Here is a 27794-nt window from a genome sequence, read left to right as displayed (position 1 = left end):
GCGTATATTCTCCAGTTAACAAAATGACACGTTTGTGATACTTCTGAGGGTTTATTGGAAGTGTCAGGCTTTTAAGAGGTAGAAGGGCAGTGGGATTAAAGAATGGAATGAAGATATGGATTTTACCAGAGAGAGAGAGGCAGCTGTGAAACTGTGCATGACTTCCAATCTCTCCAGACAAAAATCAAAGCAGTAGTGAGCTGTGAGCAATGTTGAGTAGGGCTGGAAAGCATCTGATGAGTAGAAAAGGAAAGGTCAAAAATTTATGCAACCTTTTCAGTTACTAAGGACTGGCTCTGAGGGGGAATAATACATGTTGGAAGGGGACTGGATAGTTCAGAGGAATGGTAATGAGGGTGCAAAAATGACTGTCCTCTTCGGCAGGGCTGTGGCTAGATTCTCATGCGGAGAAAATAGAGCTATGCGCATTTACACCAATTGAGAATCTGCCCCTCTGTTTACCTTTATTTAATTAGATCGTTACATTCAGCAACATGATTAGTATTCAGAGCTGTGTGGCATTTCCATTTCTCAAAGCGGTGAGGGGAGTATCCGCTAGTTTGTAGAAAAGTCTGATAAAAGAACTGCTGGAAGACTTCTAGTAAATCCACATTAGTCTGGTAATATTTAAAGTGCAGCCTCTTTAAGTGGCATGATTAGCAGGAACTGGTGAGTGAAAACACTTTGTATTGTAAACTTGCATTTGATGTCATTAAAGAGAAAAATCTTGGGTAATATTTGTTCTTTCTTCAGCCTTGTGTTCTTAAGCGTTGAGTACCAACGTGTACCCTTTAATTACCTGAATGTCTCACTAGACCTTGGGCATGTATCCATTTTTAAGTGCTCTTCTCATCGTGTCTTAAGTAAGACTGAATGCTTCTCTTTTAGAATGCCCATCTTCTTACACCAGTGGTGAAGAACTCTGCCGAAAACTGGAGGAGCTGCAGCGGTTTCTGAAACAAGAACCAGAGAATGATGAGGAAGTGGATATCCTCAGCTTTACTGAGCCACTGAAAATAAACATTAAAAAGGAACAGGAAGAGAAACAAGAGGAGATGAAATTCTACTTGGCCTCCCTGCCTGCATCAGAATTTGTGAGGGACATGGCACAGAAGGTAGTGAAACATGATTCACAAAGCTAATGAACTGCTACTGAGCTAGTAATTACCTTATATTTATAATAGTGTATTTTGTCCAGATGGATCCTGTGGGGCTTAGTTGATGAAGAGCAAGCAATGTATTTCTTCATAGTAGCAGATTGGGGAGAAAGGGGAGATCCTCTGTGTAGCAGCGGAGGAGAAGAGAGAGCTTTTCTCCTTCCAGTCCCATCTGCCAGAGGGGGAAGAGGGTAAAACTTTTCCTTCTTGCCAGTATCTGAGCAGAACTCCATATGCATACCACGTGCAAGCCATGGCCAGCACAAAAGGCGGGATGTTAGGGGCTGAAACAAAACTATTTAATACAGATTCAGTCTTCACAACCAAGGGGGCAGAACATGAAACTAGTCAAGTAAACATAGGTACAAATTTAACAAACGGCAGGGGGACTTACTCCCCAGAGTGCCCCCAAATCAAAATTGATTTAACTTTTTCTGTGTTTTAGATATGTCCCCACAGCCATTTGTATGATCAGGTTTCACTTGCACTGGATATTCTTTCAAATCTAAGTCCTGAAATTATATTGTACTAAAACTTTACAGTGCTTGTTTTTTCATTGTAACTGGTTATTCCTGAAGCATTGTTCACTGTCATGTCATCCATAACAAAGCATTATCTGTTATTGGTTATTTTATTTGATGTAGTAATCTGTCAGATTAAAAATTCTCTCTCTCTCTCTCTCTCTCTCCTATTTTATAGATAGGGATTTCTTTTCAGCCTGTTGAGCTGCACAAGAACATTTATGCATCAGTAATAGAAGATATGGTTTTAAAGGTAAGCTATTATCCGACAGCGATTACATTTCTGTAATTGTATTAGACCCAGTAATACAGAATAATGATCAGTTCAGAAGACTTGCACAGAATCAAGTGTTGCATGTGTTTAAAACCTCCTAACTATGGTCTGGTGGGCTGGAGACAGTACTATAATCTAGAAACACCTAAACTCTAATCCTCTATTCTGACACTGAATCACTCTGTAACATTGAACATGTCACTTTGAGTTTCCCAATCTGGAAGAAGAAGAAAAAGAGAGAGGGAGAGATACCTACCTGCCTACCCTATAGAGATGTTGAGGATTAATTAGTGTGTGAAAAGAGCTAAATATTTTTTTCCCCAAGTATTGCTGTCCCCTTTTTGGCTGCGGTGTTAGGCCGTCTGAATGTTAGGCTGCTGGATACCTGAAATGAGTGGTAGTTCTTCATACAAGAGTGTGATACCAGTATCTGTCATTTGCAACTTCGGCTAAAGCAAAGAATATACTATTGATCACCAGTGCCCTTTAACAACTTGAAACTGGGGAGTCCTAGTGGTATTATATTTAGGACTCATACAAATCACTTGTAGCAGAGCTTTGCTGGTCTTAGGACAACAGAATCTTTTTCAGGTTGTTGGTAACGTTTATAGTCTCTTGGCTGATCAGTTTTATAAAAGCTAACTGATTCTGGAGATTAAAAAAAATAAACAAACTTTTGACTGAGCTGCTGCTTATTAATGAAATTGAAGTCAGATAAAAATAAAATCCATTGCTTAGTCTTTTCACATGTCATCCCCTAACACTGCCTTTGTCTTAGGCCACTGAACAACTTGTGAATGATGTCCTAAGACAAGCACTGGCTGTTGGGTACCAGACCGCTCCTCACAACAGGTACAGTGACCGACCTCCCTTTTATCATTTGTTATTTACACAAAAGTTTTACCTGCTTTAAGAACTTGTTAAAATGTCACAAGATTCAAACTCTGTGAGCAATGAACCCTCGGTGTCTAGAATCACAGAAGTGTAGGACTGGAAGGGATCTTGAGAAGTCAAGTCCAGCCCCCTGTGCTGAGGCAGGACCAGGTGAGCCTAGACCACCATCCCTGACAGGTGTTTGTCCAACCTGTTCTGAATGATTTCCAATTATGGGGATTCCACAACCTCCCTTGGAAGCCTATTCCAGAGCTTAACTACCCTTACAGTTTGGAAGTTGTTCCTAATAACTAACTTAAATTTCCTTGCTGCAGATTAAGCCCATTACTTCTTGTCCTACCTTCAGTGGACATGGAGAACATTTGATCGCTATCCTCTGTATAACAGCCCTTAACATATTTTAAGGCTACCAGGTCCCTCCTCAGTCTTCTTTGTGCAAGACTAAACATGACCAGGGTTTTTTTGTTTTTTTTTTAATTTTCTCAGAGGTCAGATTTTCTAAAGCTTTTATCATTTTTGTTGCTCTCCTCTAGACTCTTTCCAATTAGTCCACATCTTTCCTGAAGTGTGGTACCCAGAATTGGACATATTCCAGCTGAGGCCTCACCAGTGCTAAATAGAGCAGGACAGTTACCTCCCATGTCTTGTATATTACACTCCTGTTAACATACCCCAGAATGATATTCGCTTTTTTTGCAACTGCATCGCACTGTTGACTCGTATTCAATTTGTGATCTACTATAACTTCGAGATCCTTTTCAGCAGTGCTGGTGTCTCACCAGTTATTCCCCATTTCATAGTTGTGCATTTGGTATTTTCCATCCTAGGTGTAGTACTTTGTACTTGCCTTTATTGAATTTCATCTTGTTGATTTCAGACCAATTCTCCAATTTGTCCAGGTGGTTTTGAATTCTAATCCCATCCTCCAAAGTTCTTGCAACCCCTCCCAGCTTATATAAGTGTATTCTCCACTTCATTATCCAATCATTAATGAAAATATTAAATAGTGCCAGACCCATACAGATCCCTGAGGGACCTCACTAGATACGCCATCCCAATTTGACAGTGAACCATTGATAACTAGTCGTTTAGTACAGTCTTCCAACCAGTCGTGCACCCGCCTTACAGTCATTTCATCTTGACCACGTTTCCCCAGTTTGCTTATGAGAATGTCCTGTCAGACTGTGACAAAGGCCTTACTAAAATCAAGATACATGACATCTATCACTTCCCCTATTCACTAGGCCAGTAATCCTGTCAAAGAAGGAAATTAGGTTGGTTTGGTATGACTTGCTCTGACAAATCCATGCTGCCTATTCCTTAAAACTCTGTTAGTGTTTTCCCAAGTATTGAAGGTAGGCTGACTGGTCTAAAATTACCCAGATCATCTTAGTACCTATCTTTAAAAAAGGGTGCAATATTTGCCCTTTTCCAGTCCTTTGGGACCTCGCCCATCCTCCGTGAGTTCTCAAAGATCATTGCTAAGTCTTCCGAGATTGCTTCAGCGTGTTCCTTAAGTACCCTGGATGAATTGTTCAGGCCCTGCCAACTTGACTACATCTAACTTATCTAAATATTCTTTAACCTTTATTCTTTCCCTATTTTGACTTGTGTTCCTTCTCCTGTGTTGTTAATATTAATTGTGTTGAGTAACAAGTCACCATTAACCTTTTTAGGCATTAAATACCTCCTCCTTCTTGATGTCATCAATTATTAGCTCTCCTTCCCCGCTACGTAGAGGACCTACGCTTTCCTTTGTCTTATAGCATGCACACTTTTGGTCTTTGCAGGATGTCTATTACCTTTGTTAATAAAATAAAATTATAAATAGTTTATTACTAGAAGAATTACTGAACAAAAATCTTCACTCCGTTGCTGGCTTGTGTAAGGGGTCCCACTTCTGTTGAAGGCTGTCTTCCTTTAAAGATGACCAGTACATATGATGATGTAAAATTATTAGTCACCTGAAAACTAACTTTAAAGTGATCAGCTTAGACTGTAAGTGTTGGCCCAGTATTTTCACCAGAAGCACTTCAGTTTTACAATGGTTTGCATTCCATTCTCATGGTTCCTGGGCTGGCAGGGGTGCGAGTTTTCTGTAGAAGCAGCAAATTCATCCTCAGTCAGTCGGGGAGGGAGAATGAGCAAAGTGCTGCTTTCCTCCCTTGAGCCAAGTGAGGGGCAGCAGCGACTGACTCCTAAGTCCTCTCTAGTTCCCATTTGGAAGGATTGCTGCAACGCAAGGACTTACAGATGAAAGTTAAGTGGGAGGCGGCTGTCTTCAGGGTTCTGGGATAGATGTGGAATATTCTCCACCCTGATCAAAACGAGTTGACCTACAAATGCTCTGCCAGTGGCCTGACAAGACCCCAGTAGCCTACTTAGTAGCATAGGAATCAAGTCGTTCTTACAGTAACTCCTGATCCAAATGCTATTCTCCTTTTGTTTAGGGACTTCTTCACCCTATCTTCATGGTGTTCTAGCAGAACTTGAAATTGAAAAACAAGACCTTAGTGTTTAATATGTGCAAGCAAATGGCTTAATTAAAATACTGCCTGTTCCACAAAACTGATACTTCAGAACTTCCCTTTAATTTTCATATGCTTATGCCGAAGGAGTATTCCTCCAAATTTTCTGATAGCATCCATTTTGTGCTAGGGCATTTTCATACCTTGTCTCTGTAACTGTAACACTATTATCATTTTTTGGCTTTCCCCCCCATTAGTCAATTTATTGGCCTGGCACTTCAGAGAGAGTTGGCTTTTTGCATACTGTAATAGTTTCTTTGATTTGTTCTCTGCAGGATTCCAAGAGAGATCACAGTGATGAATATTCACCAAGCCATCTGTAATATTCCCTTTCTTGATTTCCTCACAAACAAACATATGAGGATATTAAATGAGGAACAGTGAAATAACCTGAAGACGCTGTAGTAACAATGGATTGAAGAGTGAAGTATTTAATGACAATTCCACTGACTCTGTAGGACGCTATTATATACATTTTATAATGTTGGGCTACTAGATCATTACCTCCAATTAAAGATGCACCTTAATGCAACAAAATGATGCTCTGTTCCAAATCAAGTTGTTAGATTGCAGTGTTGTTTACTCAGTAAGTGATGAGCGAACTTTGTCAGTTTGCGTTCAGTTGCTAGCTGAAAAAGACTTGGCAGCAAAATAGGCCTCCTCCAGCTGATGACTGGATAGCTTGCTGAGGTGATGTATTTTTAAGATGGAAAGCCACAGCTCCCTTTGAGGCAATCCACAGACCAGTACAGGTTTGCTGTGAGCTGGGGGGCCATTGGAGACCATTTTCCCAAAGTATTGCGAATACATGCAAAGCAATAGGCAGCTTTGGAAGTTGGTTTGTTTGGAGGCTGATGCTTGTGGTGAGCAACTTGTGCAGATATAGTTGAACGCCATGAACATGGCTCCAGTTACACAGCAGGACCAACCATGCAGCTAACTGAATGGTAACAAATATTTCCTTCCTTTAGGAGGGTCTGAGTGAGCACCTCAGACATCCCGGTGATGGTAGGTTGGGGGCATGGCCAAGATGAATGAATAACGTCAAATTTAAAGAGACTAACTGAGCATGTGACCTATGTGAGGGGAAAAGTAAAGTGACTTGGATGCGTGGCTCATTTCACGGAGGATTGTGTCAAGATTTCTGGGCGTTAATTGGCAAGATCCTTTGCTTCTCTAGCAAATATTGATCTTGGCTGCTGGAAGAATTCCGATTACTGAGCTGGAGAGCAAGCCACTAGCTCTGTAATACTTGTTTAAATCTTTGGAGAACATTAGTCCATGATCAGCACAGATTGTGAGGAACTGACTGCAACAAAGCTTTGGTTTAAACTCTGTATAGCAGAAAGGTGCCCAGCAGGATTGGGGAAAACACAGGTACTTTGGACATGGCAGCATCTGATACCGTGGCTGTGGGTAGAACCTTTACTTCCGGTCCCACCACTCACCTGCTTTAGGTATTGCCATGTTCTCCTCCTTGTGGATGCCACATCTGAAGGGCACACTGCAGCCTTGCGAATGCTTATTGACGTAAGAAGGTCTAACCAGCAATATAAAAATCTTCCTGGTATGTAAACATGCTGTCAATGTTGAGGGGCCCAAAATTTGACTATTACTTTACCAGGCTTTCAAAGTCCTTGTCTTTTTGAGGCAGTACCACATAATAGGTTGAATGAGGGCCTGAGAGCCGGGGACTCCTGAGTTCTGGTCCCATCTGGGTCACTCATTTGCTGCTTGGCCTGGAGGAAGTTGTGTCACTGCTCAGTGCCCCAGTTTCCCCATATGGAAAATTGGGAATAAGGATACCTATCTCATAGGGATGTTCTGAGGCCTAATTAATATTTGTGCTGCAATTTCAAAATGTAAAGCATTTTAGAAGTGCTAAATAAGCTTCTTTTGTTGGGGAATAGGGTGTATTTCAAAACTAATACTTGAGTGCTTTCTTCACTAGAAAATTAATAAACTTGATACCAGGAGCTCTGCAGTTAAACACAACTATGTGCACGCTCCAGGGAGAGTGATTCAGCTGAAAAAAGGTGGTTTCAGGCTTTCAAGGAGCAGGTACAAACCAGAATAAAATTAAATTAGTTTTTAAACTATAGACCCTTGACACTGTCCTCCTCAGGCCAGAATCGGCCATTGGTGCCCACCGCAAAGAGGACCTTCATCTGCAGATAGTCCCATTGAAATCACCAGGACTGGAGTACAGTACTACTCAGTTTGCCCTTAACATTGAAAATGGGACTGATGAGAGGGAATTTGAGTTGGGCTCTGAGATGAAGAGCTTTGATGGCATTGCCGTGGATGTTTTAAACACTCGGGCCCAGCTGTGGAATTCTTACTTGTGCTGGTGAGCACCCAGCAAGGGCAGTTGCCTGAGAGAGCACTCGCTGGCTTGAGGAGCAGCTGCACAATCTGGCCCTTGCTCTACAATAGTCTGAAGTACTCTTGCTGTGGGGACTCTTGCTAGAGCACAGGGGCTGGGCCAGTGCTGAGAGTGGAGAGGAATCAGTTTAATTTAGGAATATCAGGCCCTACCTTAGCTTCCCTGTTGGGGCCTGGCAGCCTCTTATCCTTGATGTTTGATTTGCAGACTGTAGGGAAGTCAAGCCTCTACACCTACACCTTTTAGATACACTTGTACACAATTTGTAAGTTAGGCTCTGTAGTCCCATCCCAGGCTGCATAAAACCTTCTTCCCTATGTGGCAGTTAGTTGCCCTTTGGGGCAGCCAGTGCACTGGTATTCTGGAGCGACACATGCACTTCCGTCCCTTAGTACTAAATGATTCATTGGTTGCCTGGTTTTCAAAAGTGCTGAGCACCCAGCAGCTCCTATGGATGTAGGAGCCCATCTTTGGGCACCTGCCATTCAAAATCTTGCCCCAACTGCTTGAGCCGCATGATTTTCAGCATTTGAGTTCTAAAAAGTCCCCTAAACCAAGGCATCTATTCTGTAGTAGTTTGAAGGAGCTACAATGATTGAGTCTCTTGATTCATTTCTAAGCAAGCCAGGTTAATATCGTTACCCCTAGGAGAATAATCCAACATGAAATTTGCTAAGAACAAGCTATCCATTGAAACCCAAAGCAGCTACCAATAATATTTGTTTAGTCGTCCAAATGCAGGACATTTTTGCAAACAGGTTTTTGAATTTTCAAGAGTGGTGAGAGAGACATTTCTTCATGAGAAGATAATCTGTTCCATCAGAACTGAAGGGAAGAAAGTTATGTCACACAACAAGGGGGAGGGTGTAAAAATTGGTAAACCAAGTTAAGTGTGAAAGAAATTGGAATATTTCAGAATATTCCCCTATATGCTCTGTGGCTTTTTAAAAAGTCTTAATGTCAGTCAAAGATCTCCTTACAACCATTGTCCATATTTGAAATGTTGAGTGTTAAATCCTCCACATTCTGTATTATAATGTAAAATTGTGTAATATACATAAGTTTACAATAAATTCTTTTATTAGTTGTGATGACATTGTCTGACTTTCACCTGTCACCCAAATACAGTTTTTCTAAACTATCATTCTGCAGCATACCCCATTGCACTGCATGTCACATAAAACAGGTGTTTTGTGCCTGAAGCAAAACAGGAATTTTATCTTTTGTTGGCTCTGCAGAAAACCTGAAAGTTCTTAAACTTGGCCAAAGCAAAAGGTAGTTTTTGCCTTTGAGGTTTTTTTATGGTTTATTATGAAGGTTTCATTCTTTTGAAAGAGGGAGCCAGGAACTGAGCAAAAAAAGTTTAAGCTACCCTTGATGTGCCCATGCAAACAGCAGCAGACTTATTTGCCCTTAGAAATGAGTGAGGCCTGGTCTACACTAGGACTTTAATGAACTAACACGTCTCAACACACCACCAGGAAGCCATTGAATTGAACTAGGAACTGGAGGGATTTGGTTTACACCCCCCACCCGGGTGGACGCTAAGCGCTAAGTCGCGCTTGCTAGCTCTTGTGCTGATGGGTGTGGATGCTAAGAAACAAGCAGAGCGGGAGCACACCCACAGTGCACCTGTCTGTTGCGCTCTGACAGTCAGTCCGAGCTTCTGGCCAGCCCACAGCCAGGAAATGACGAAAAAATTTGAATTCATTTTCCTGTCTGGGCGGGTTGAATCTGCTGTGTCTGTTGCACATCGGAAGCTCCTCCAGCACCTGCAAACGATGCAGAGGCTCCAGCAGAGGAGTCCGGGCAATCCCAAGCATGGACTCGGAAGGGGAGGATCGGATCTGCTGTGCTGTGTGTGACGTGGAGTCTCGAGCTGGCGAGCTGCGCAACACAAGAGCAGAAACCTCGAGAAAAGTCTCTAAAGCCAAAGAAGACAAAGGATACAGGATGATGATGCGTAGTGCCGAAGAAAGTGAAAGAACTAAGACCAGGGGTCAAAAAGTCAAGCGGCAAAACGACGCCCGGAGCCCAGCCCCCAGACATGCATGCCTGAGCACTGCATGGCCATTCTAGGTGGGTCTGCCACCACCCCCCACCCACCAGTGACGACTCCGAGGGAGGGAGGTGTAGTAGAGTTTCCCCCTCTCCTGTGCGATGGGGGAAAGATGAGAAGGTCTTTGAAGAGGGCGGCGGAGGCGAGCGACGACCCACTCCTCCTGAGACAGCCAGGATCTCTTCATCACCTCAGAGATCCCTACCAAACCGTCCCCCCCCCCCCGCCAGGGGAGGAATCAGGGGAGGGATCATCAAAAGTAAGTACAACAAAAAGGAAATTTTTTTTTTTTAAGACAGGATTTTATAAAAAAATAAAAATACTATAAAAATTTTTAAATATGAAAACTAAACAAACAGCAGGTCTACACAAACAGCAATGGAGCAATAGTCCTCTGGGATATTTCAAAAGCTCTCAGAGAGCAGCTGGAAAAGCCTCAGCAAGAGGTTTGATGCTATTGTGCTGGGTGTTGGGTGCTATTGGTGCTCTTCCAGCCATCACCTCCTCGCGAGGGGACCGGAGCTCATCAGGCATGGCAGGAGGGTCTGTGCAGGTGTCTGTGCAGGGCTCTGCTCTCTCTCGCCTCTCTGTGCCTGCCTGCGCCTCAGGGTGGTGTTGTTGCTGAAGTGCTTTATCTAATTAGTGGAATTAGTGTGCTGTTACTGGTGTGCACTTTTACTGCATAAGAATGACCCTTGACTTACGCTTAACAGAGTTTTACTTTGACTTTGCTTAACAGAGTTTAGTTTTACTTTAAGTTTTTTTTAAGAATTACCCGCTTTTACTTTTTTTTTAATTTAAGAATGACCCTCTTACTTTTTTTTTTTTTTTAAGAATGAAATGAATGCTAACAGCCACCTTAACAGGGCCTCAGAGGAAAAAAGCAGGGGTCTTTTCTCATCACTGGCGGGAGATGCTGGCGGGAGCTCATCTCTTTTGCTTTTTGCACATTGCACAGAGAGCAGAGCACAGGACAGCACAGCTACACTAACTGATAACTGTAAGGCTTACTACTTTGTGCAAAGGATGCAGCTATCTTGCCTCGCCTATCGCTCTCTCAGTGCAATGCAGTGCAATAATGAGCGTATTGAGCGATTTCCAACTCTCGGACTAGATCTCCTGAGACTTGGTTCCCTCTTTGGTCTTGTTCACTGAAACTAACTAGACTGTGTTTTGTGTTTGCAAATGTATGTGTTCAAGAAATCTTTTACTTTTCACACATCATCACTTCGCTCCTCCTCCCCGACTGCCGCCATCCCCTCACAGAGGGCTGGCTCGGATTAAGACAAAGAAAAAAGACAAGGGACGACATGTTCCAGGAACTGATGGCCAGGAGGCGGCAGAGCAGAGGCAGAGCAGAGACAGTCGAGGAGAGGCCAGTGCCAGCAGGCAGCCACCTGGGAGGAGGAGGAGGAAGGGGCAGCAGGCGCCAGCAAACGCTGCGCTCAGCGCTGCTTGGTCTAGATGGAACGGAGGCGCGGCGCGCCCGCCTCCTTGTAGATGTTTCAAGACAGCAGGAGAGGAGGAGAGAGCTGCTGCATCTGCAACCGCTCCACGCCAAGAAGTCCTCCCCCCTCACCCAAAGTGACAAGACGGAGGGGCGAGGGGGCCGAGAAGAACTGCTGCACCGCACGCAGCACACCGATAATTAGTAGAGACTGTCGTCGCTGTAAATTTGTACAAGCTCTTTCTTTACAGCATCAACCAGTCCCAACTCCAAGTTCAAACCCCCACTGTGTATTACATTATTAAAAGGGGTCACTGCAGGGCACACACAGACTGGTCACACTAGGCACCAGGACAGTCTGTGTGGTGTATATGCTGCCCGGTCTTTCCTTGAGGTGTATGCTTGTGCAGGGTCCTGGTGCCTGACATCCCGAATGGCTGCTCACGCATTGCGTGGGCTACTTGAATGGACAGCAATCCCCCACGGTTGGTTGCCGCCGCCAAAGTGGTTCGCTCTGACCCGGTAGCTGTCTGGCGGGCAAGTTTCCTATGGCCACTCGCTTCTGCACAGTCAGGGCTGCTCCGCTTGTGTCCTGGCGCTGGCAGCAGGGGGACAGCAAGTCACACAGTTCAAGGAAAGTGCCCACGCATCCTGAAGTTTCGCAGCCACTCTGTGTCATCCCAGACCTGCAGCACTATGCGGTCCCGCTCCACACCATGAACTTGACCCATTGCCACCATGATCTCTGCCCACTGCGCTCTGCTTTTTGAGAGGTCTGCGCCACTCTCTCTCACGTGCTGCCGAGCCCCTCGCCCGGTTTCTCACAGATTTCCCGGGCGCTTTCAAGGAAGACAGGAGCATGCATTGGAATCCCCACAAAAAAAATGGGCAGCGGGCGGCGGCGGAAGGATAGGTTTTCCACAGTGCACCGCTCCAAAAAAAAGAAGCTGGCCCTGTGAATGTGGGATAGTTTCGAATTTGTGTATTTAGTATGGATACACAAATTCGACTTATTAAGGTCGAATCCACAAATTTGACTTAAGTAGATTCGAAATAGTCCTGTAGTGTAGACAAGCCCTGAAAGTTGACTGAGAAGGGAAGAAATCAAACTGGCTTTGAGCAGGATATTTATGAATTTTCTTGACAGGAATGGTAAAAATTGTCAATCATTATGTAGCTCAGAAGATGAGAGCCTTGTACTGTCTTTCAGAGTACTGAAGTCCTGATTCTCATTTACAGTAGAGTCTTTAGTGTGAATGAGAATCAGGCCCTGGAAGACTAACCAACAAATGGACAAAATTGTCAGGTTACCAGTCTCTGTTATTAACACACTAGGAATATTTTCGCTGAAGCCTTCCCACATGCTGATTGACATATTTGTAAACATATTTACAGGAAATAAACCCTCAGTTGTAGAAGATGGAAAATGCATTCATGCAAAACACTTGCCACATGTTTGTATTGATCACGTTTTTCTGATTTTCTATTATTACCATCCATCCCTTCCAGCAAGGAAGGTCTTTCCCAAATACCAGCCATCTGGCTGCAATTGTATGTGATATTCACAACACTGTGAATATCCCAGGTGGCAAGAGCCTGACATCGCAATGGAATCATTACGCTGACTTCTAATTGATGCTTTACCCCAACCCCTTAAAGTGACTGTGGTGCTTGCAAAGGGTGCTAGGTTGCTAGCCCTTGAGAAATAAGTCCTTTGTTTTGGTACAGAACAGGTACAGCAAGGCACCAGCAGTGTACATATTCCAGTGTGCCGCCTCCTTGATGTGGAAGGATCACCTCCAAACATGGGCAATTCAGTTCCTCTGGACATTCAGTCCTTGCCATCTGCGCTACGAAAGCAAACAAGGCTCCTCTTAGACAGATATTTGCACTAAAACCATGAACTGGACTGATCCCATGAACGTACCTGACAATGGTGCCCTATATGGAGAAAATATGAACTATAATATGCCCCATATCCTGTTGCCAATCAAATGAGAAATTCTCATACAATACACAGGGAAAGTAATTTAGCTATAAGGAAACCTTTTTACATCAAAGATCATTAAAATGTTACTCAACTTTTTAGGTGATCAGATCAAATTACCAGAAGTCAATTAAACAACTGAACATGCAAGAAAGTCTCTATTCAGACATGCAGAAGTGCAAATGTTTCTGGCTTCCTGACTAGAACAGTGGAGACAGTGTTGCAAAATGGAAATACACCTCTCAACCTCCAGACAGGTTGGGTGACAAGCCAGCAGAATGTGGAACACCTGTGCTTCATTGCACATCATGCTATAGGGCATGGATTATAATAGGTCATAACTATAAAATCTGTTTTTAAGGGATATTATTGTGTGACTCAAATAAACCACTCTTGCAATATGATTCACAGAGAGAAAAGACCATCACAGGTTTTATAGTTAAAGACTTTATAATCTGGATATTGTGGCATAATGTATAACACCAGCACAGCTGCCCCCTTTTGTCCTCTCCCCTGCATCCCTCCTCTTACAAACAGCACTCTTTATCCTCTCCTGCTCCCACCTTGTCCCCCATGCCACTCTCTCCTTGCTCCTGCCCTTTCGTCCGCCCCCTCTCAAAGAGCCTCTGGTCTCTTCTCCTGGCTTTCCCCCTCCTTGGTGGGCTTTCCCTCAGGTTGGAAGGACACCCCATGGAGTCCCCCACTAGCTCTGCTGTTGAGTATGCTTCAGGCTGTGAGCAGGTGGCAACTCTCAGCAGCTCGTTTACAGGCATCAGTATGCATTACAATTCTAAGCACCATGAGGTGCGCTGCTCTGGGGGGGGTCTCCCTCCACACTCACCCTCAGCCAGCACCTGCTGCCCGTGAGAACATGGAACCTCAAATGGCTTCAAAGCAAAATGTACCATTCAGTGGGGTAGGGCTTAGGTGTAAAGCCCAAGAGCAATTAGCAACTGTGCACCTGGAAGAACCTTGCTAAGACAAGTAGGGGAACCTTCAGCATGCTCCTGGGGTCAATGGAAAGGCTTGGCCTTTCAAAGGTGTATTGTGAGCCTCACCCAGCAGAATATCCAAGAGCTTGTTCCAGTGTGGGTATGTCCTATGTAAGAGTTTGGTGGTGTTGGCCGCCATTATAAAGCAATGACCACTGTAAAATTCCCATGTGGTAGTGTGCTCTCATGACGCAGGTGGGACCACAAGGTCTGTGAGATAAAACTAAGCAGCTTTTTTCTTACTGGGAATGTGATACTCTGTAGTTAGCGTGGACAAGGTGCTGGCGGGAGCGTGCGTGTGTAGAGGGCTAGATCTACTATTATTTATATTCTCACAGTGCCTAGGAGCCACAGGCCAGGACCCCAAATGGAACAAAAAGGCAGCCCTAAAGAGTCAAGTCTAAGTGACAACAGCTGGATACAGACAGACCGACTGACCAGGTAGTAGAAGGAAAGAAGACAATATGGCCTAGCTAGACCAGACAGACACTGGGTCGGGGAAGAGTCGAACACACAAGTAGAGGGAACAATGTGGTGGTGGCAAACTTAGTTTTGTGATTTTATTTATTTGCAGTGGGGGGAAGGGTGTTACTTAATAGGGGATCTGCTAAAGGGGAAGGTAAGGGGGAGAGAGCGAGGGAGGAAGAACAGCTGTGGAGTGAAGCTGAGGTAAAAAGGCAGGGAGGAAGGAGGCTTGAGCAATCAGCAAAGGACAGAGAACAGTGTCGTGTGGCCAGAGATCCTGGCTCCCACTGCTTCTATTCCTGCCAGCGAGAGTTTCTGGCTGGCTCCTCTCTGCACTTCTCCCCCAAAAGCACATGGTGGGGGGCACTGCCTGGATCCTAGTGCCCTCAGAGTGGGGGGAGGGTTTCCTTGCCCAATTTTGGGTTCAGAGAGGTTCTGGCAGAGGGGTGGCCCTGGCTGGGCCCCCTTCTACCCTCTCCCTATCAGCAGGAGTCTGGCTGTCAAAGCTGTAGCTGAGGCTGCAAACCAATCTCAGGGATAATCCTGCAGTTCACACATGTTGTTTTCTGAAAAGCTCACCAGTAGATTTGAGGAAAATCTCATAAGCTGCCACGAATTCTGCAGCTCAATGTTTTTCCTTTTTGAAAAGAATTGTTACCCACCACACCTAGTACACAAATGCTACAGCCTTGAAACATGTAAATAGTTCTGCCAGCGGCCTTGGGTCTGCATCTGAGCTTGAGAAACAATTGGTTGGCTGTTGATTGTTATGAATGATTGAAAATCAGCTGGGAATGCACAGGGAAGAATTGCATTGATCCTGAGATGCTATGCTAGGATTCACTGCTTGTGCGTGTGCTCTCTCATTTGTGGGGGTGGTAGGGTTGTCAGTTTTGGTGAGATGGATTCCTGGAGGTTTCATCACATGACATAATCTTTAATTAAAGATTAGTCTTTAATTCCTGGTGACTCCAGGCTAATCCTGGAGGGTTGGCAACCCTAGGGAGTGGAGGGATGGAACATTTGTTAGTGTCTGTTTTAAGCATGTACACATCTTAGTGACATTGAGCCCTCCTGCAGAAATAGCCCTAGGAGAAGACATAAGAGAAAAAAAGCCATGAGGATCTAGTCATGGACTTTCCCACACATCGTTCCATTGAGAGAGGGGAGGGGAGGCGAGGCTGTTCAGGGTTCTTCTCCTAGTGGCGCGCGCGCACACACACACACACACACACACACACACACACACACACACACACACACACACACACACACACACACACACACACACACACACACACACACACACACACACACACACACACACACACACACACACACACACACACACACACACCCCTACCTCAGCCCCAAACACTGCAGGTCCTGAGTACGTCCCTGACCTAGGGATTCTGGTGCCTCTTCTCTGCTCTCTGGTGCCTCATAGCAAGTTGGTGGGACTTTCACCTCTCTCTTTTTTTTCAAAGAAACTTGATACATAAGATGTAAAAGTTGCATAGTTAAAATAAGTCAAGAAATGCAGAAGTGATGTTTCCTACTGCATGTGGACTTGGCCTTGCTGTACACATGCGGTATTTTTAGAGCTGTGTTAAATATCTGCAATAAACTAGTATCCGTGGCCAAGGTAGGCAGATTAACAGACATCAGGGGATCTTAACTTCTGCATCTTCTGACTTTGAACTCTGCAGCTGCAACTTTTGCATTAACAAAGCTAATTTTCAAGGTAATCAAAACTGGCAAAAAAAATTAAACTTATTACTATTCCCATAGTGTTTGAACTGCCAAGTATTCCAGTGCTCATTCACCGGTAAATATTGTGAGGTATAAAATATCTAAAGCAACTGAATTACATGGGAACATGTTACCTGAATATAATTGAACTTGAGTGTGAACTAACCAAGGTGTTTTTTTAAAAAAACAAACAAACAACACATTTACAATCATCTGATCAATTTTTAGCTCAATGCAGTTACAAAAAGGGCAGAGAATTAAGTCTGAATATTGCTTACTAGAAATTATAACTTTTGTCCTCAGTGCTAGTTCAGTGTGGTTGCTCTTGGGTGACTTGTAAAGTGGTGATTTTGTTCCCACTGCCCATGTAAGTTGTGATGGCTTTTTTTTTTTTCTTTTCCCCTTGAGGATTTCTGAGGGGTTCTGAAGATGTGGTGCAGGGTTTTTTTTAATCTTTCCCAGTATGATAAACTGCAGCCTCCAAAGACAATGATAACATCGACTGAGTGATTCCACTTCTCTCAACCAGTCTAGTACTCAGTGTTGTTGTTCTAGGCAGGCAGCTCAGTTCTATTATTTTCGACTTCTCGCTTTGTTTTGAGTGATTTAGGAGACAGCCTAGTGTGACTGCCTTCTGGACCAGTGTGTGTCTAAGTACACAGCTACACAAAAATAGTTACAGATCTTTTTGTTGAAGGTCAATGTGCAATGCTATGTTTTACATCAAAATTAAGATTAGAAAAAGAGCCAGTAGCCAAAATACATTTTATTAAGTTAACTTTCAGTCCATTTGATAAAATACAAGCTTCATGAATTACCAGTTTGTTAACAACTGTTTTGTAGAAATATAATAAATTAAGAAAAGAAACTGAGTAGGCAGTATGTGTTGAGTTTTTTTGCTAATAGTAAAATCCAAGAGTGAAATTAACTGAACTGTTGAAACTGAACTGTTTAAAAACTTTATAAACAGATTAATCAAGCAGACTATACATTTTTTTTCCTTAGAAACATTTAACATGCAAAACATTTAGTGCAGTTTGGAATATTTCAATCAGTTTCCAGAAAAAAATATGATTTCTTCTCACAAAAAAAAACCCTAACAAATATATATATATATAAAATATCGATTTTTTTCTGCAAGTACTGATGTTAAATACTGCAAATTCATCGAATAATAAGTCCCAACAGAAAATCTGAAGAGTTCAAGAAATGTCATCCCCCATCCCAAAGAAACACACATTAATGGGCATATTATCTTTACTCATGGTTGAGTCTCAGTGGCTCAATCGTACCAGTTTTAATGGAAGCGGCTCCCTTAAATCCCTATGTAATGCAATGTACCTTCTAGATAAATTTCAAATATAGTCCACCAGCCCCCAGTTCAAGAATCGCTCTTACGGAGATGATCAGCAATGTGAGTGTGTTTGTATAGCCCAAAGGATCATTAAACCAGCCTTTGACTTGAGCTGGGAAAAGATTAAGAGGAAAATGTCTGTAACTTCCCATTTTATCAAAGTTACTCTCATTACAGATGAATGAATAACTGATTACTGTTCAAGTTTGAGGGTAACATTTCCTTTCATTCTAATAGACAAATTTCTAACACACAAACTATAACTTTTTTGTGTGACATTTTCAGAAGAAAATTAGGAAAAATGTTAAATTAGAAATAGATTTATTATATTGCATAAACCCTTTAGATAAAAACTCTTAAGTTTATCACAATCTAGATAAACGAGCACTAGGAAATGGTTTATTAAAACAGAATGAGTAAAAGTTAAATCCACATCAGTTATCTTTTTTAAAAGGTAATCTTTAGAATAATTAAATTTAAAATGGTGCATCTTTAAAAATGAAGGTATGAATTACATTCTACTTTTTTTTTTAAATAGAGTATCCATGTAACATTCATCTCTGGTTATTTTTAGCACTAGCATTACCAATATACAGGCAATAATTCAAGATTTCAAGGCAATATATTTTTCATCTTGCATAAGCAAATAGTTAACATTTAATAAAAGTCTAAGCATATCCTTTTATTAAAGAATCTTCAGATTCCATTATGCAAAATCTATGTACGCTATATACATACACCTTAAGCATGACCATTACAAATTACATCCATAAACATTTTAGTTTCTGGTCCATACAATCCACAGTAGTTATCTGAGCTGACCTAATGAGTTTGCTGTCAGCCAAGAGCCAAGTTGAGGCGTTGTTTTGTCAGGACTTTCTTGATTCTCTCTCATGCTATTGTTGTTTGTTCTTCAGAAATTCAAACTCCACCTATGAAATATTCAGCTTCAGCCGTGAAGCCCCAGTGACTTTTTGTCTGATTTGTTTAGAGAGTATTATCATGCCAAAAAACTTCGAAAACACCAGTGAAATCAATGCCAGCCACGAATGCTACACTGTTCGTTGTAGTATTCCAGTGTATTAGTGAGATGCTTGCTTGTGTACTTCAAACTTTAAAAAAAAAAAAGTTCAAAAGTCAGCTTGGGTCATTCACCAGCTCTTTCACTGACCTACTGTAGACAGGTCTGTTAGATAGCGCTGGCTTTAGTTTTAGTTATTTCCATTTGAGATTTCCCCCTCCCCCCCCCCCCCCAAATGCAGCTAAGTGTAGGGGCATTATCTGCAATACTGTCTTTGCTGCCCAAAGTCAATCTCCTAATGTGATACCAGCTGGCATAGTAATGAGCCTGGTTCTACAAAAACTAGGTCATCCCTTGCAGTCTGTTTTGCCAGTTCCAAATCAAGTGCTTCGCGCTTTGTGTATTCACAGATATTATGTATATATCATTACTCACTGTAGCTGCTTTTGATATTGTCTCTTTGATCTTAACACACTGCATGAAAGTTGCATAGCAGGACATTTTTACTAACAACCCACATTTAAGCTGCCTGGACATGAACCAGATCCAAGTTCACACGTTGAGGATACGAGAAGGAGCCTGGAAAACCGCAGAAGGGTTGGGGGAAAACTTGGTCTTCGCTTCAGGAATCTAAAGGGGAAAATAATATGCATTAGCACCACTTCTGGGTACAGTAATCATGGGGGTTCTTGGCCCACATGTCTCTGGTCTCCTCTCTACTTTAAAATAAAACACGTTGGAGGACTGTGTCATACAACAGGCCCCTGACACACGTTGATCTGGAACTGTAGATGAGACTGAACCATTTCTATAGCACAGTTCCAGGGCACTGTAAAAAATTCATTCAATCAGAGCCACACTGCAAGACCAGAACAGTTTGGATGGGCTGCTTCGTTGTAACTAGGTCCTTCAACACAGTTAAAGGTTAAGGTGCAGGTAGGACTGGAGGCACTGTCTGCAATAGCAAGACAAGCATGTTTGAGCGATTCTTGCTGGCAGGTTGCTAATGGATTCCCAGCCGATGTGCACAGAGAGAACTGCTGACCCTTTCACAAATCCTTGCTAACATTTGTTTCACACAAACATAAAGGCAAATACATCACTGGACTAGTGATTGATTAAAGTAAGCGACTGGAGGAGAGATCTGCATGGTGCAAAGTCTGAACTGCTTGGAGAACACGAACAAGAAACCTCTCTAAAAATGTCTGAGCTCAGTGCTTTATGGAATAGCAACTGTACTGTATGTATTGCAACCTGGGCACACAGGAAGAAAAGTTAACTATACTGAATATTCTGTATGCTCTTCAAGTAGGAACTGAGAGAGAGATGGCAGAGATGACTCCAGAGCAAAATGCCTATTGACTTCAGTGTAGCCAGGATTTCACCCTAAGTGTAGCACTGCGGTGAACAGATGGTACCTACTGACGCAGAGTAGCTGAAGAGCCTGTCTCTTAGCATAATAAGAGACTAACTGAATTTAAATGGAATTGTCTTTACTTGTGTCTCCTGCCCAGGGTTCAGACGATAGCTGCCCTCAAGCATAACTATGTAAGTTTTGTTTGGTCCTAATTGCTCTAACAGAACTGTTGGAGGAGCGAGGAAGAGGAGCAGGGCCATAAGAACAGGACATGGAAAAAAGGAAATTAGCTATTGATCTGTTTTTTTTTTCACATTCTTCTGGGGATGAGTCTTAAATGCTGGTGGACAGAATAATATCACAAACAAAGTCACTGTGGAGATCAACAGCTGGAAAACCCTAGCTAAATCCTACGTACAGGTTCTTCTTCGAGTGATTGCTCCTATGCATTCCAGTTAGGTGTGCGCGCCGTGCGTGCACGGCTCTCCGGAACATTTTTACCCTAGCAACTCCGGCGGGCCGGCTGGGCGCCCCCTGGAGTGGCGCCGCTATGGTGCCTGTTATATACCCCAGCCGGCCCGTCCGCTCCTCAGTTCCTTCTTACCGCCCGTGACGGCCAGTTGGAACAGTGGAGTGCTCTCTCACCTCCACAGCCCTAGCGTTTCTCCATATCTTTAGTGTATATAGTTGGTTCACTTAGTTTAGTAGTTAGATTAGTTGAATAAGTTAGTTGTTATAGTTGTGGTAGTAATAGTATAGTAGGGAATTTAAGGGGTTAGCCCCTCTTCTTCCACAACCGGTGCGGGCTCATGCCCAAGACACCGGGGTTTAAGCCCTGTGCGGCTTGCCAGCGGCCTATGCCCATCGGCGACCCGCACGATTCCTGCCTGCGCTGCCTCGGGGAATCGCACAGGACAGATAAGTGCCCGATTTGCACGGCATTCAAGCCGCGCACAAGAAAGGAGCGAGACTCTCACCTTAAACAGCTCCTTACGGAGGCGGCACTTCATCCCCCCGCTCCGTCCCCAGCACTGCCGAAACCATCCTCGGCGCGCAGCGCACCAGCGGCACCGAGCCGTCCCGGTACCGAGGCTCCTAAAGGGACGCAGACAGCACCGAAGTCCCGGCACCGTTCCCTCTCCCCCCAGAGGAAGCGGAAGATGGCGCACCCGGCTCCTAAACCTGCAGCTTTGGGACAGCTTACCCAGCCACCTCCGGCACCTCCGGCACCGGCTGTGGTAGTGCACAAGCCGTGCACGGTTCCGTTGACTCCGGCACCTCAAGAGCCGTCGAGTCCAGTACCTCCCTGCTCCCCGGCGCCAGCCGCGGTAAAGCTGCATCTCCCGTCCACCCCTGAAACATTTGTGACGGCGAGAGAGCTTATTCAGCTCATAAAGGCACCGAGCCTCCGGCCCCCGGCACCGCCGGTGCGGGCTGTTCAGTCGTTGGGCAAGCCTGCAATGATGCGGCCCCAGACCCCTGACGGAAGAGAGGGGCGACGCTCCAAGCCTCGGACCCGGTCCCGATCCAGGCAACGGTCACCATCACGTCGGTCCCGATCCCGGCACCGATCCCAGCCTCTGCACCCCCCTGGCCTTCGCGTCAGCCATCGGTCGTCTCCCAGGCGGACAGCGAGACAGATCTCTGGGCTCCCACCCAGAGCCAACACCTTGGACACCAACAGTGGGGTTTTTGGGTCCCCTGGGCCTGCCATGAGTCCCAAGGGCTCCCCTTGTCCCAGCGCCCAGTGGGTGCTGAACGCAGGATACCAGAGGCCACGGTGAGCCGCCCTCCCCCAACACCACTGGGGGAGACCCTACCGTCGTCGGATCCCGCAGTGCTTCCGTCAACCTCCCAAGCCCCTGAGCAGCCTCCGGCAGAGGTGGTGGTACAGACTCTGTCTTCATCTTCCTCTCCGGATGAGGCGGTGGCGGGCGCCGCTACGGTGGACCCTCCCCCGATTGACCTGCGGGCCCACCAGGACCTTCTCCGCAGGGTGGCAAAGGCTATTGACCTTCCGGTGGCGGAGGTCCCGGAAGATGAAGACCCGGTGACCAACGTCATCGGCGCGGAGGCCCCGACGCGGGTGGCCCTGCCTTTTATCAAAACAATTCAGAAAAATGCCACGACCATCTGGCAGTCGCCGGCGTCCGTCCCCCCTACTGCAAGGGGCGTAGAACGTAAATACTCGGTCCCCCCCACGGGATACGAGTATCTGTACACTCACCCCGCTCTGGACTCACTGGTCGTCCAGTCTGTTAACGACCGTGAGCGGCATGGACAGCCAGCCCCAGCGCCAAAGTCGAGGGACGCCAGGCGCATGGACTTGTTGGGCTGCAAGGTGTATTCGGCGGGGGGTCTCCAGCTGCGCATTGCAAACCAGCTGGCCCTCTTAGCCCGGTACGCCTTTGACATTTTCGTGTCCCTCATGAAATACTCGGAACTGATCCCGACGGCTTCCCGCCGAGAGTTTTCGGCTCTGGTCGAAGAGGGCAGGACAGCCTCCCGCTCTTCCATCCAGGCTGCTCTGGATTCGGCGGACTCGGGCCAGAACCTTGGCCTCTGGAGTAACTATGCGGCGCATCTCCTGGCTACAGTCCTCCACCTTGCCGCCGGAGGTGCAGTATACCCTACAAGACCTGCTGTAGCGAGTCGGTGTGGCTCCCCTCCGGTCCAGCAGAGGGAGCTCCTTGCCAGACGCCCAAGTGGGCTGAGACACCACTTCCTGTCCCCGCCCCCCGGAAGTCAAGGGGCGGGACAGGAAGTATAAAAGGAAGACACCAGAGCTCAGTCAGGAGCCAGCAGCCGCCGGGAGCAGACGTGCCGGCGGGAGCTCCTGACCGGGAGCCTTCTAGCAACCAAGGCAGCTGCCCAGACTGGCCTCCGCTTCCCCGCGCCCACTACGAGGAGGAGGAGCCGCCCGAGCCGCCCCGTGACAGGTACTGGGACCACCCGCCGGACCGCCCCTGCGCCCCCCCCGAAGAGGAGCCGCCGGGGCTTCCCCGGCCCTGCTTCCTGGAGGAACCGCCGGAGCAGACCTGGCCGGACTTTCCGGAGGCACTACCAGACCTCCCCCCAAGCCCAGACCCGGAGGAGTCAAGGACCTTTGGCTGGCCCGAACCGGATACAAGTGTGCAGGTAGGCCCCGAGGGGGATATGGAGTGTAGCCCGGGGATAGCCGACCCCTGTCAGGCTACGGACATTGAGGTGCCCATGTCGGTGTGTTTCGGTCAGGACCCCACCGACCAGCGGCCATGAGAGCCGCTAATAGGGCCCCGGGCTGGAACACAGTGGAGTGGGCGGGCCTGTGTTCCCCCTGCCACCCCATTCACGGGTGGCAGTCTCCCCCTCACCCCAGCGCTCAGGCTTAGGCTTACCTGAACTATTGCTCAGTCCTGCCTAAGGGTCTGAGCCCTCTGTTTGTTGCTGCCCCGCCCTGTTCCAGAGGCCTGGGCTTATATTGATTCTGCTGCTGCCCAGCCCCTGCTCCAGGGCCTGGGCTCATATTGACTCTGTTGCCGCCCAGCCCCTGCTCCAGAGGCCTGGGCTCATATTGACTTTGCTGTTGCCCAGCCCCTGCTCCAGAGGCCTGGGCTCATATTGACTTTGTTGCTGCCCAGCCCCTGCTCCAGAGGCCTGGGCTTATATTGACTTTGCTGCTGCCCAGCCCCTGCTCCAGAGGCCTGGGCTTATATTGACTCTGTTGCTGCCCAGCCCCTGTTCCAGAGGCTTGGGCCTATATTGACTTTGTTGCTGCCCAGCCCCTGCTCCAGAGGCCTGGGCTTATATTGACTCTGCTGCTGCCCAGCCCCTGCTCCAGGGCCTGGGCTCATATTGACTCTGTTGCCGCCCAGCCCCTGCTCCAGAGGCCTGGGCTCATATTGACTTTGCTGTTGCCCAGCCCCTGCTCCAGAGGCCTGGGCTCATATTGACTTTGCTGTCGCCCCGCTCCTGTTCCAGAGGCCCGGGGCTTACATTGCCCGTGCGATTGTCCAGCCCCTGCTAGAAGGGTCTGGGCCCAAGGACGGCTGTCCTGCTGCCCGCCCTGATCGAGGGTCGGGGCGTATGCTTATTGACTGTGTGCCTTGAGGTCAGCCCCTGCCTGAGGGTCTGAACCCCTGCGACCTTCGCGAGACTGATTGCCGCCCGGCCCCTGCTCCAGAGGGCCCGAGGCGTAGGGTTGAGCTAACCCCGGACTCTTGTCGCCCACCTTTAGAGGGAACAAGGAGCGAGTCGGTGTGGCTCCCCTCCGGTCTGCAGGAGGGTTGAGCCCCGACTCGCCAGATTACACCTGCCCTTTGAGACTCACGGCCTGTTCTCAGAGAAAACGGACTCGAGGATACAGACCCTGAAGGACGGTCGTGTAGCTATCCGCACTCTGGGTATGCACACACCAGCTACCCAGAGGTGCTCCTTCCGCCAACAGCAGCCCTTCCAGCCTTTTACCCAGGCCAGGTCAAGGCCCTATAATAGTCAGCGCAACGGCCTCAACCGCCGTAGACCTTCAGGCAGCAGGCGCAACCAGGCCCAGGCGTCGTCCAAGGCCCCGCAAGGGCCCAAACAACAGTTTTGATGGGACGCCCGAGGACGGCTCATCAGTCTATTCCCAGGATCCAACCCCTTTGTTTTGCAACCGCCTTTCCCGCTTCCTCCCGGTGTGGTCCCAAATAACATCGGACAGCTGGGTACTCCGTACTATCCAGTATGGTTACCACCTTCCGTTTATTTCGCCCCCTCCTTCCCACCCACCTTCCCCGTCCCTCTTCAGGGACCCCTCTCACGAGCAATGCCTCTTGCGAGAGGTCGAGACTCTGTTGAGGTTGGGTGCCATAGAGGAGGTGCCGCAAGACAGGCGGGGCAGGGGATTCTATTCCCATTATTTTCTCATCCCCAAGGCGAAAGGAGGCCTCAGACCCATACTGGACCTCCGGGAGCTCAACAAGTACATGATCAAGCTCAAATTTCGCATGGTAACCTTGGGGACCATCATTCCCTCCCTGGATCCGGGAGACTGGTTTGCCGCCCTCGACATGAAGGACGCATACTTCCATATCGCTATTTACCCTCCCCATCGACGCTACCTGCGTTTTGTGGTCAACGGTGCGCACTACCAGTTTGCGGTGCTACCCTTCGGCCTATCCACCGCGCCGAGGGTCTTCACCAAATGCATGGCAGTAGTTGCTGCAGACCTCCGCCGTCGTCGAGTTCACGTCTACCCTTATCTCGACGACTGGCTGGTTCGCGGGCCATCCCACCAATTGGTAACAGACCAAATTGCTGAGATACTCTCCCTTTTTCAGGCACTGGGGCCTTCTCGTCAATGCCGAGAAGTCCTCACTGACTACATTGCAGAGAGTGGAGTTTATTGGAGCGGTCCTCGACTCCACGGTGGCCAGGGCCTGTCTCCCTCGCGCTCGGCACCAGACGATGGTCTCCATCATCCGAGACCTGCACGCTTTTCCCACTACGACGGTTCGGTCCTGCCTACGCCTCCTGGGCCACATGGCGTCGTGCACGTTCGTCACCGCCTACGCGAGACTGCACCTTCGCCCATTTCAATCTTGGCTGGTGTCGGTGTACCGCCCACACCGCGACTCCATAGACGGAGTAGTCACGGTCACGAAGCCTACCCTCGCTTCGCTCAGTTGGTGGCTGAACCCAGAGGTCGTATGTGCAGGAGTCCCGTTCCGCCCTCCTCGTCCGTCTGTGACACTGACAACAGATGCCTCGGCGTTGGGATGGGGGGCACACCTGGGCGACCTACACACCCAGGGCCTTTGGTCGCCCCAGGAGCTCTCCCTCCACATCAGCGTCAGGGAGCTGCGGGCAATTCGCTTGGCGTGCCACGCCTTCCACGCCCGTCTGCGAGGCCAATGCGTAGCGGTGTTCACGGACAACACGACAGCGATGTTTTATGTGAACAAACAAGGCGGAGCCCGCTCCTCCCCGCTCTGCAAGGAAGCGATGCTCCTGTGGGACTTCTGCGTGACCCACTCAATTCACCTGGAAGCATCCTTTCTTCCGGGAGTGCAGAACACGCTGGCCGACCATCTCAGCAGGTCGTTCCTCTCCCACGAGTGGTCCCTCCGTCCAGATGTCGTCCACACAATCTTCCGGAGGTGGGGGTTTCCCCAGATAGACCTATTCGCCTCCAGGGAGAACAGGAAGTGCCACCTGTTTTGCTCGTACCAGGGTCGCTCGCCAGGCTCCCTGTCGGACGCCTTCCTTTACCCCTGGACGGATCGCCTCCTCTACGCCTTCCCTCCGTTCCCGCTAGTGCACCGAGTGCTACTGAAGCTTCGGAGGGACAGAGCCCGCGTCATACTCGTAGCTCCGGCCTGGCCGAGGCAGCACTGGTACACCCTGCTGCTCGAGCTCTCCGTTCGGGATCCCATCCCCCTTCCGTTATGGCCGGACCTCATCACCCAGGACTTCGGCAGACTCCGCCATCCGAACCTGCAGTCCCTCCATCTTACAGCTTGGTACCTGAGTGGTTGACCCACGCAGAGAGGGACTGTTCGGCGGCAGTACAGCAAGTCCTGCTAGAGAGCAGAAAGCCTTCCACTCGCTCCACTTACCTTGTGAAATGGAAGCGATTCGCACTCTGGTGTGATCAACGAGGACTCAATCCATTCGTAGTCCCTGTCCCTACCATCCTCGACTACCTCTGGTACCTTAAGGACCAAGGTCTTGCGGTCTCCTCCTTGAGAGTACACCTGGCAGCAGTGTCCGCTTTTCGTCCATCTATGGGAGGTCGGTCCATCTTCTCCAACCAGATGGTTTCCCGCTTCCTTAAAGGCCTGGACCACTTGTACCCGCCGGTGCGGCGTCCTGCCCCGACCTGGGATTTGAACCTCGTTCTGGCCAAGCTTATGGGACCGCCCTTCGAGCCTCTAGCCACGTGCTCTCTGCTCTACCTCTCCTGGAAGACGGCCTTCCTCATCGCAATTACATCAGCGAGATGAGTCTCTGAGCTCCGTGCTCTAACGGTTGGGCCACCATACACCGTCTTCCACGGAGACAAGGTGCAGCTTCGACCACACCCGGCCTTCCTCCCCAAGGTGGTGTCGGCCTTCCACCTCAACCAGGAGATCTTCCTCCCGGTCTTCTTCCCGAAGCCGCACGCCTCCCCTCGGAAGCAACAGCTTCGCACCCTGGACGTCCGCAGGGCCCTTGCCTTTTACATCGAGCGGACGAAGCCCTTCCGGCGTTCGACCCAGCTGTTTGTGGCAGTCGCCGACCGCATGAAGGGTGAGCCGGTCTCCTCCCAGCGGATTTCCTCCTGGGTAACGGCATGTATTCGGACATGCTACGAGCTTGCTCGCGTGCCACCATGCCGCCTCACTGCTCACTCAACGAGAGCGCACGCCTCGTCGGCCGCCTTCCTGGCCCATGTTCCCATCCAGGACATCTGTAGAGCGGCCACCTGGTCTTCTGTCCACACCTTCGCCTCCCATTACTCGTTGGTGCAGCAGTCCAGAGACGATGCAGCCTTCGGCTCCGCAGTCTTACACTCTGCCACATCTCACTCCGACCCCACCGCCTAGGTAAGGCTTGGGAATCACCTAACTGGAATGCATAGGAGCAATCACTCGAAGAA

At 47.6% G+C, this 27794-nt stretch overlaps 1 protein-coding gene and 1 long non-coding RNA gene across 4 annotated transcripts in view; one reads left to right on the top strand and one right to left on the bottom strand.

Moving 5' to 3' along the window:
- Positions 1 to 5928, top strand: part of YEATS2 (YEATS domain containing 2) — a 73720-nt gene extending 67792 nt beyond the window's left edge. For all 3 annotated transcript variants that reach the window (XM_039486895.1, XM_039486893.1, XM_039486892.1), the window contains 4 exons: positions 889 to 1115; positions 1857 to 1931; positions 2731 to 2804; positions 5650 to 5928. In XM_039486895.1, the coding sequence (XP_039342829.1) occupies positions 889 to 1115; positions 1857 to 1931; positions 2731 to 2804; positions 5650 to 5758 (485 nt within the window). In that variant the 3' untranslated portion in view covers positions 5759 to 5928. The remainder of the gene's footprint in view (positions 1 to 888; positions 1116 to 1856; positions 1932 to 2730; positions 2805 to 5649) is intronic.
- A 12378-nt stretch (positions 5929 to 18306) lies between these two features.
- The window catches only part of LOC120371446, a 35583-nt gene continuing 26095 nt past the window's right edge, over positions 18307 to 27794 (bottom strand). Inside the window, exon 3 of the long non-coding RNA XR_005584357.1 lies at positions 18307 to 19467. This is a non-coding gene — a long non-coding RNA (uncharacterized LOC120371446). The remainder of the gene's footprint in view (positions 19468 to 27794) is intronic.

Source organism: Mauremys reevesii, linkage group 9, assembly GCF_016161935.1.
Source record: "Mauremys reevesii isolate NIE-2019 linkage group 9, ASM1616193v1, whole genome shotgun sequence".
NCBI lineage: Eukaryota > Metazoa > Chordata > Testudines > Geoemydidae > Mauremys > Mauremys reevesii.
The sequence above is the reverse complement of the archived record's forward strand: the minus strand, read 5'-3'. Positions and strand labels throughout refer to the sequence as shown.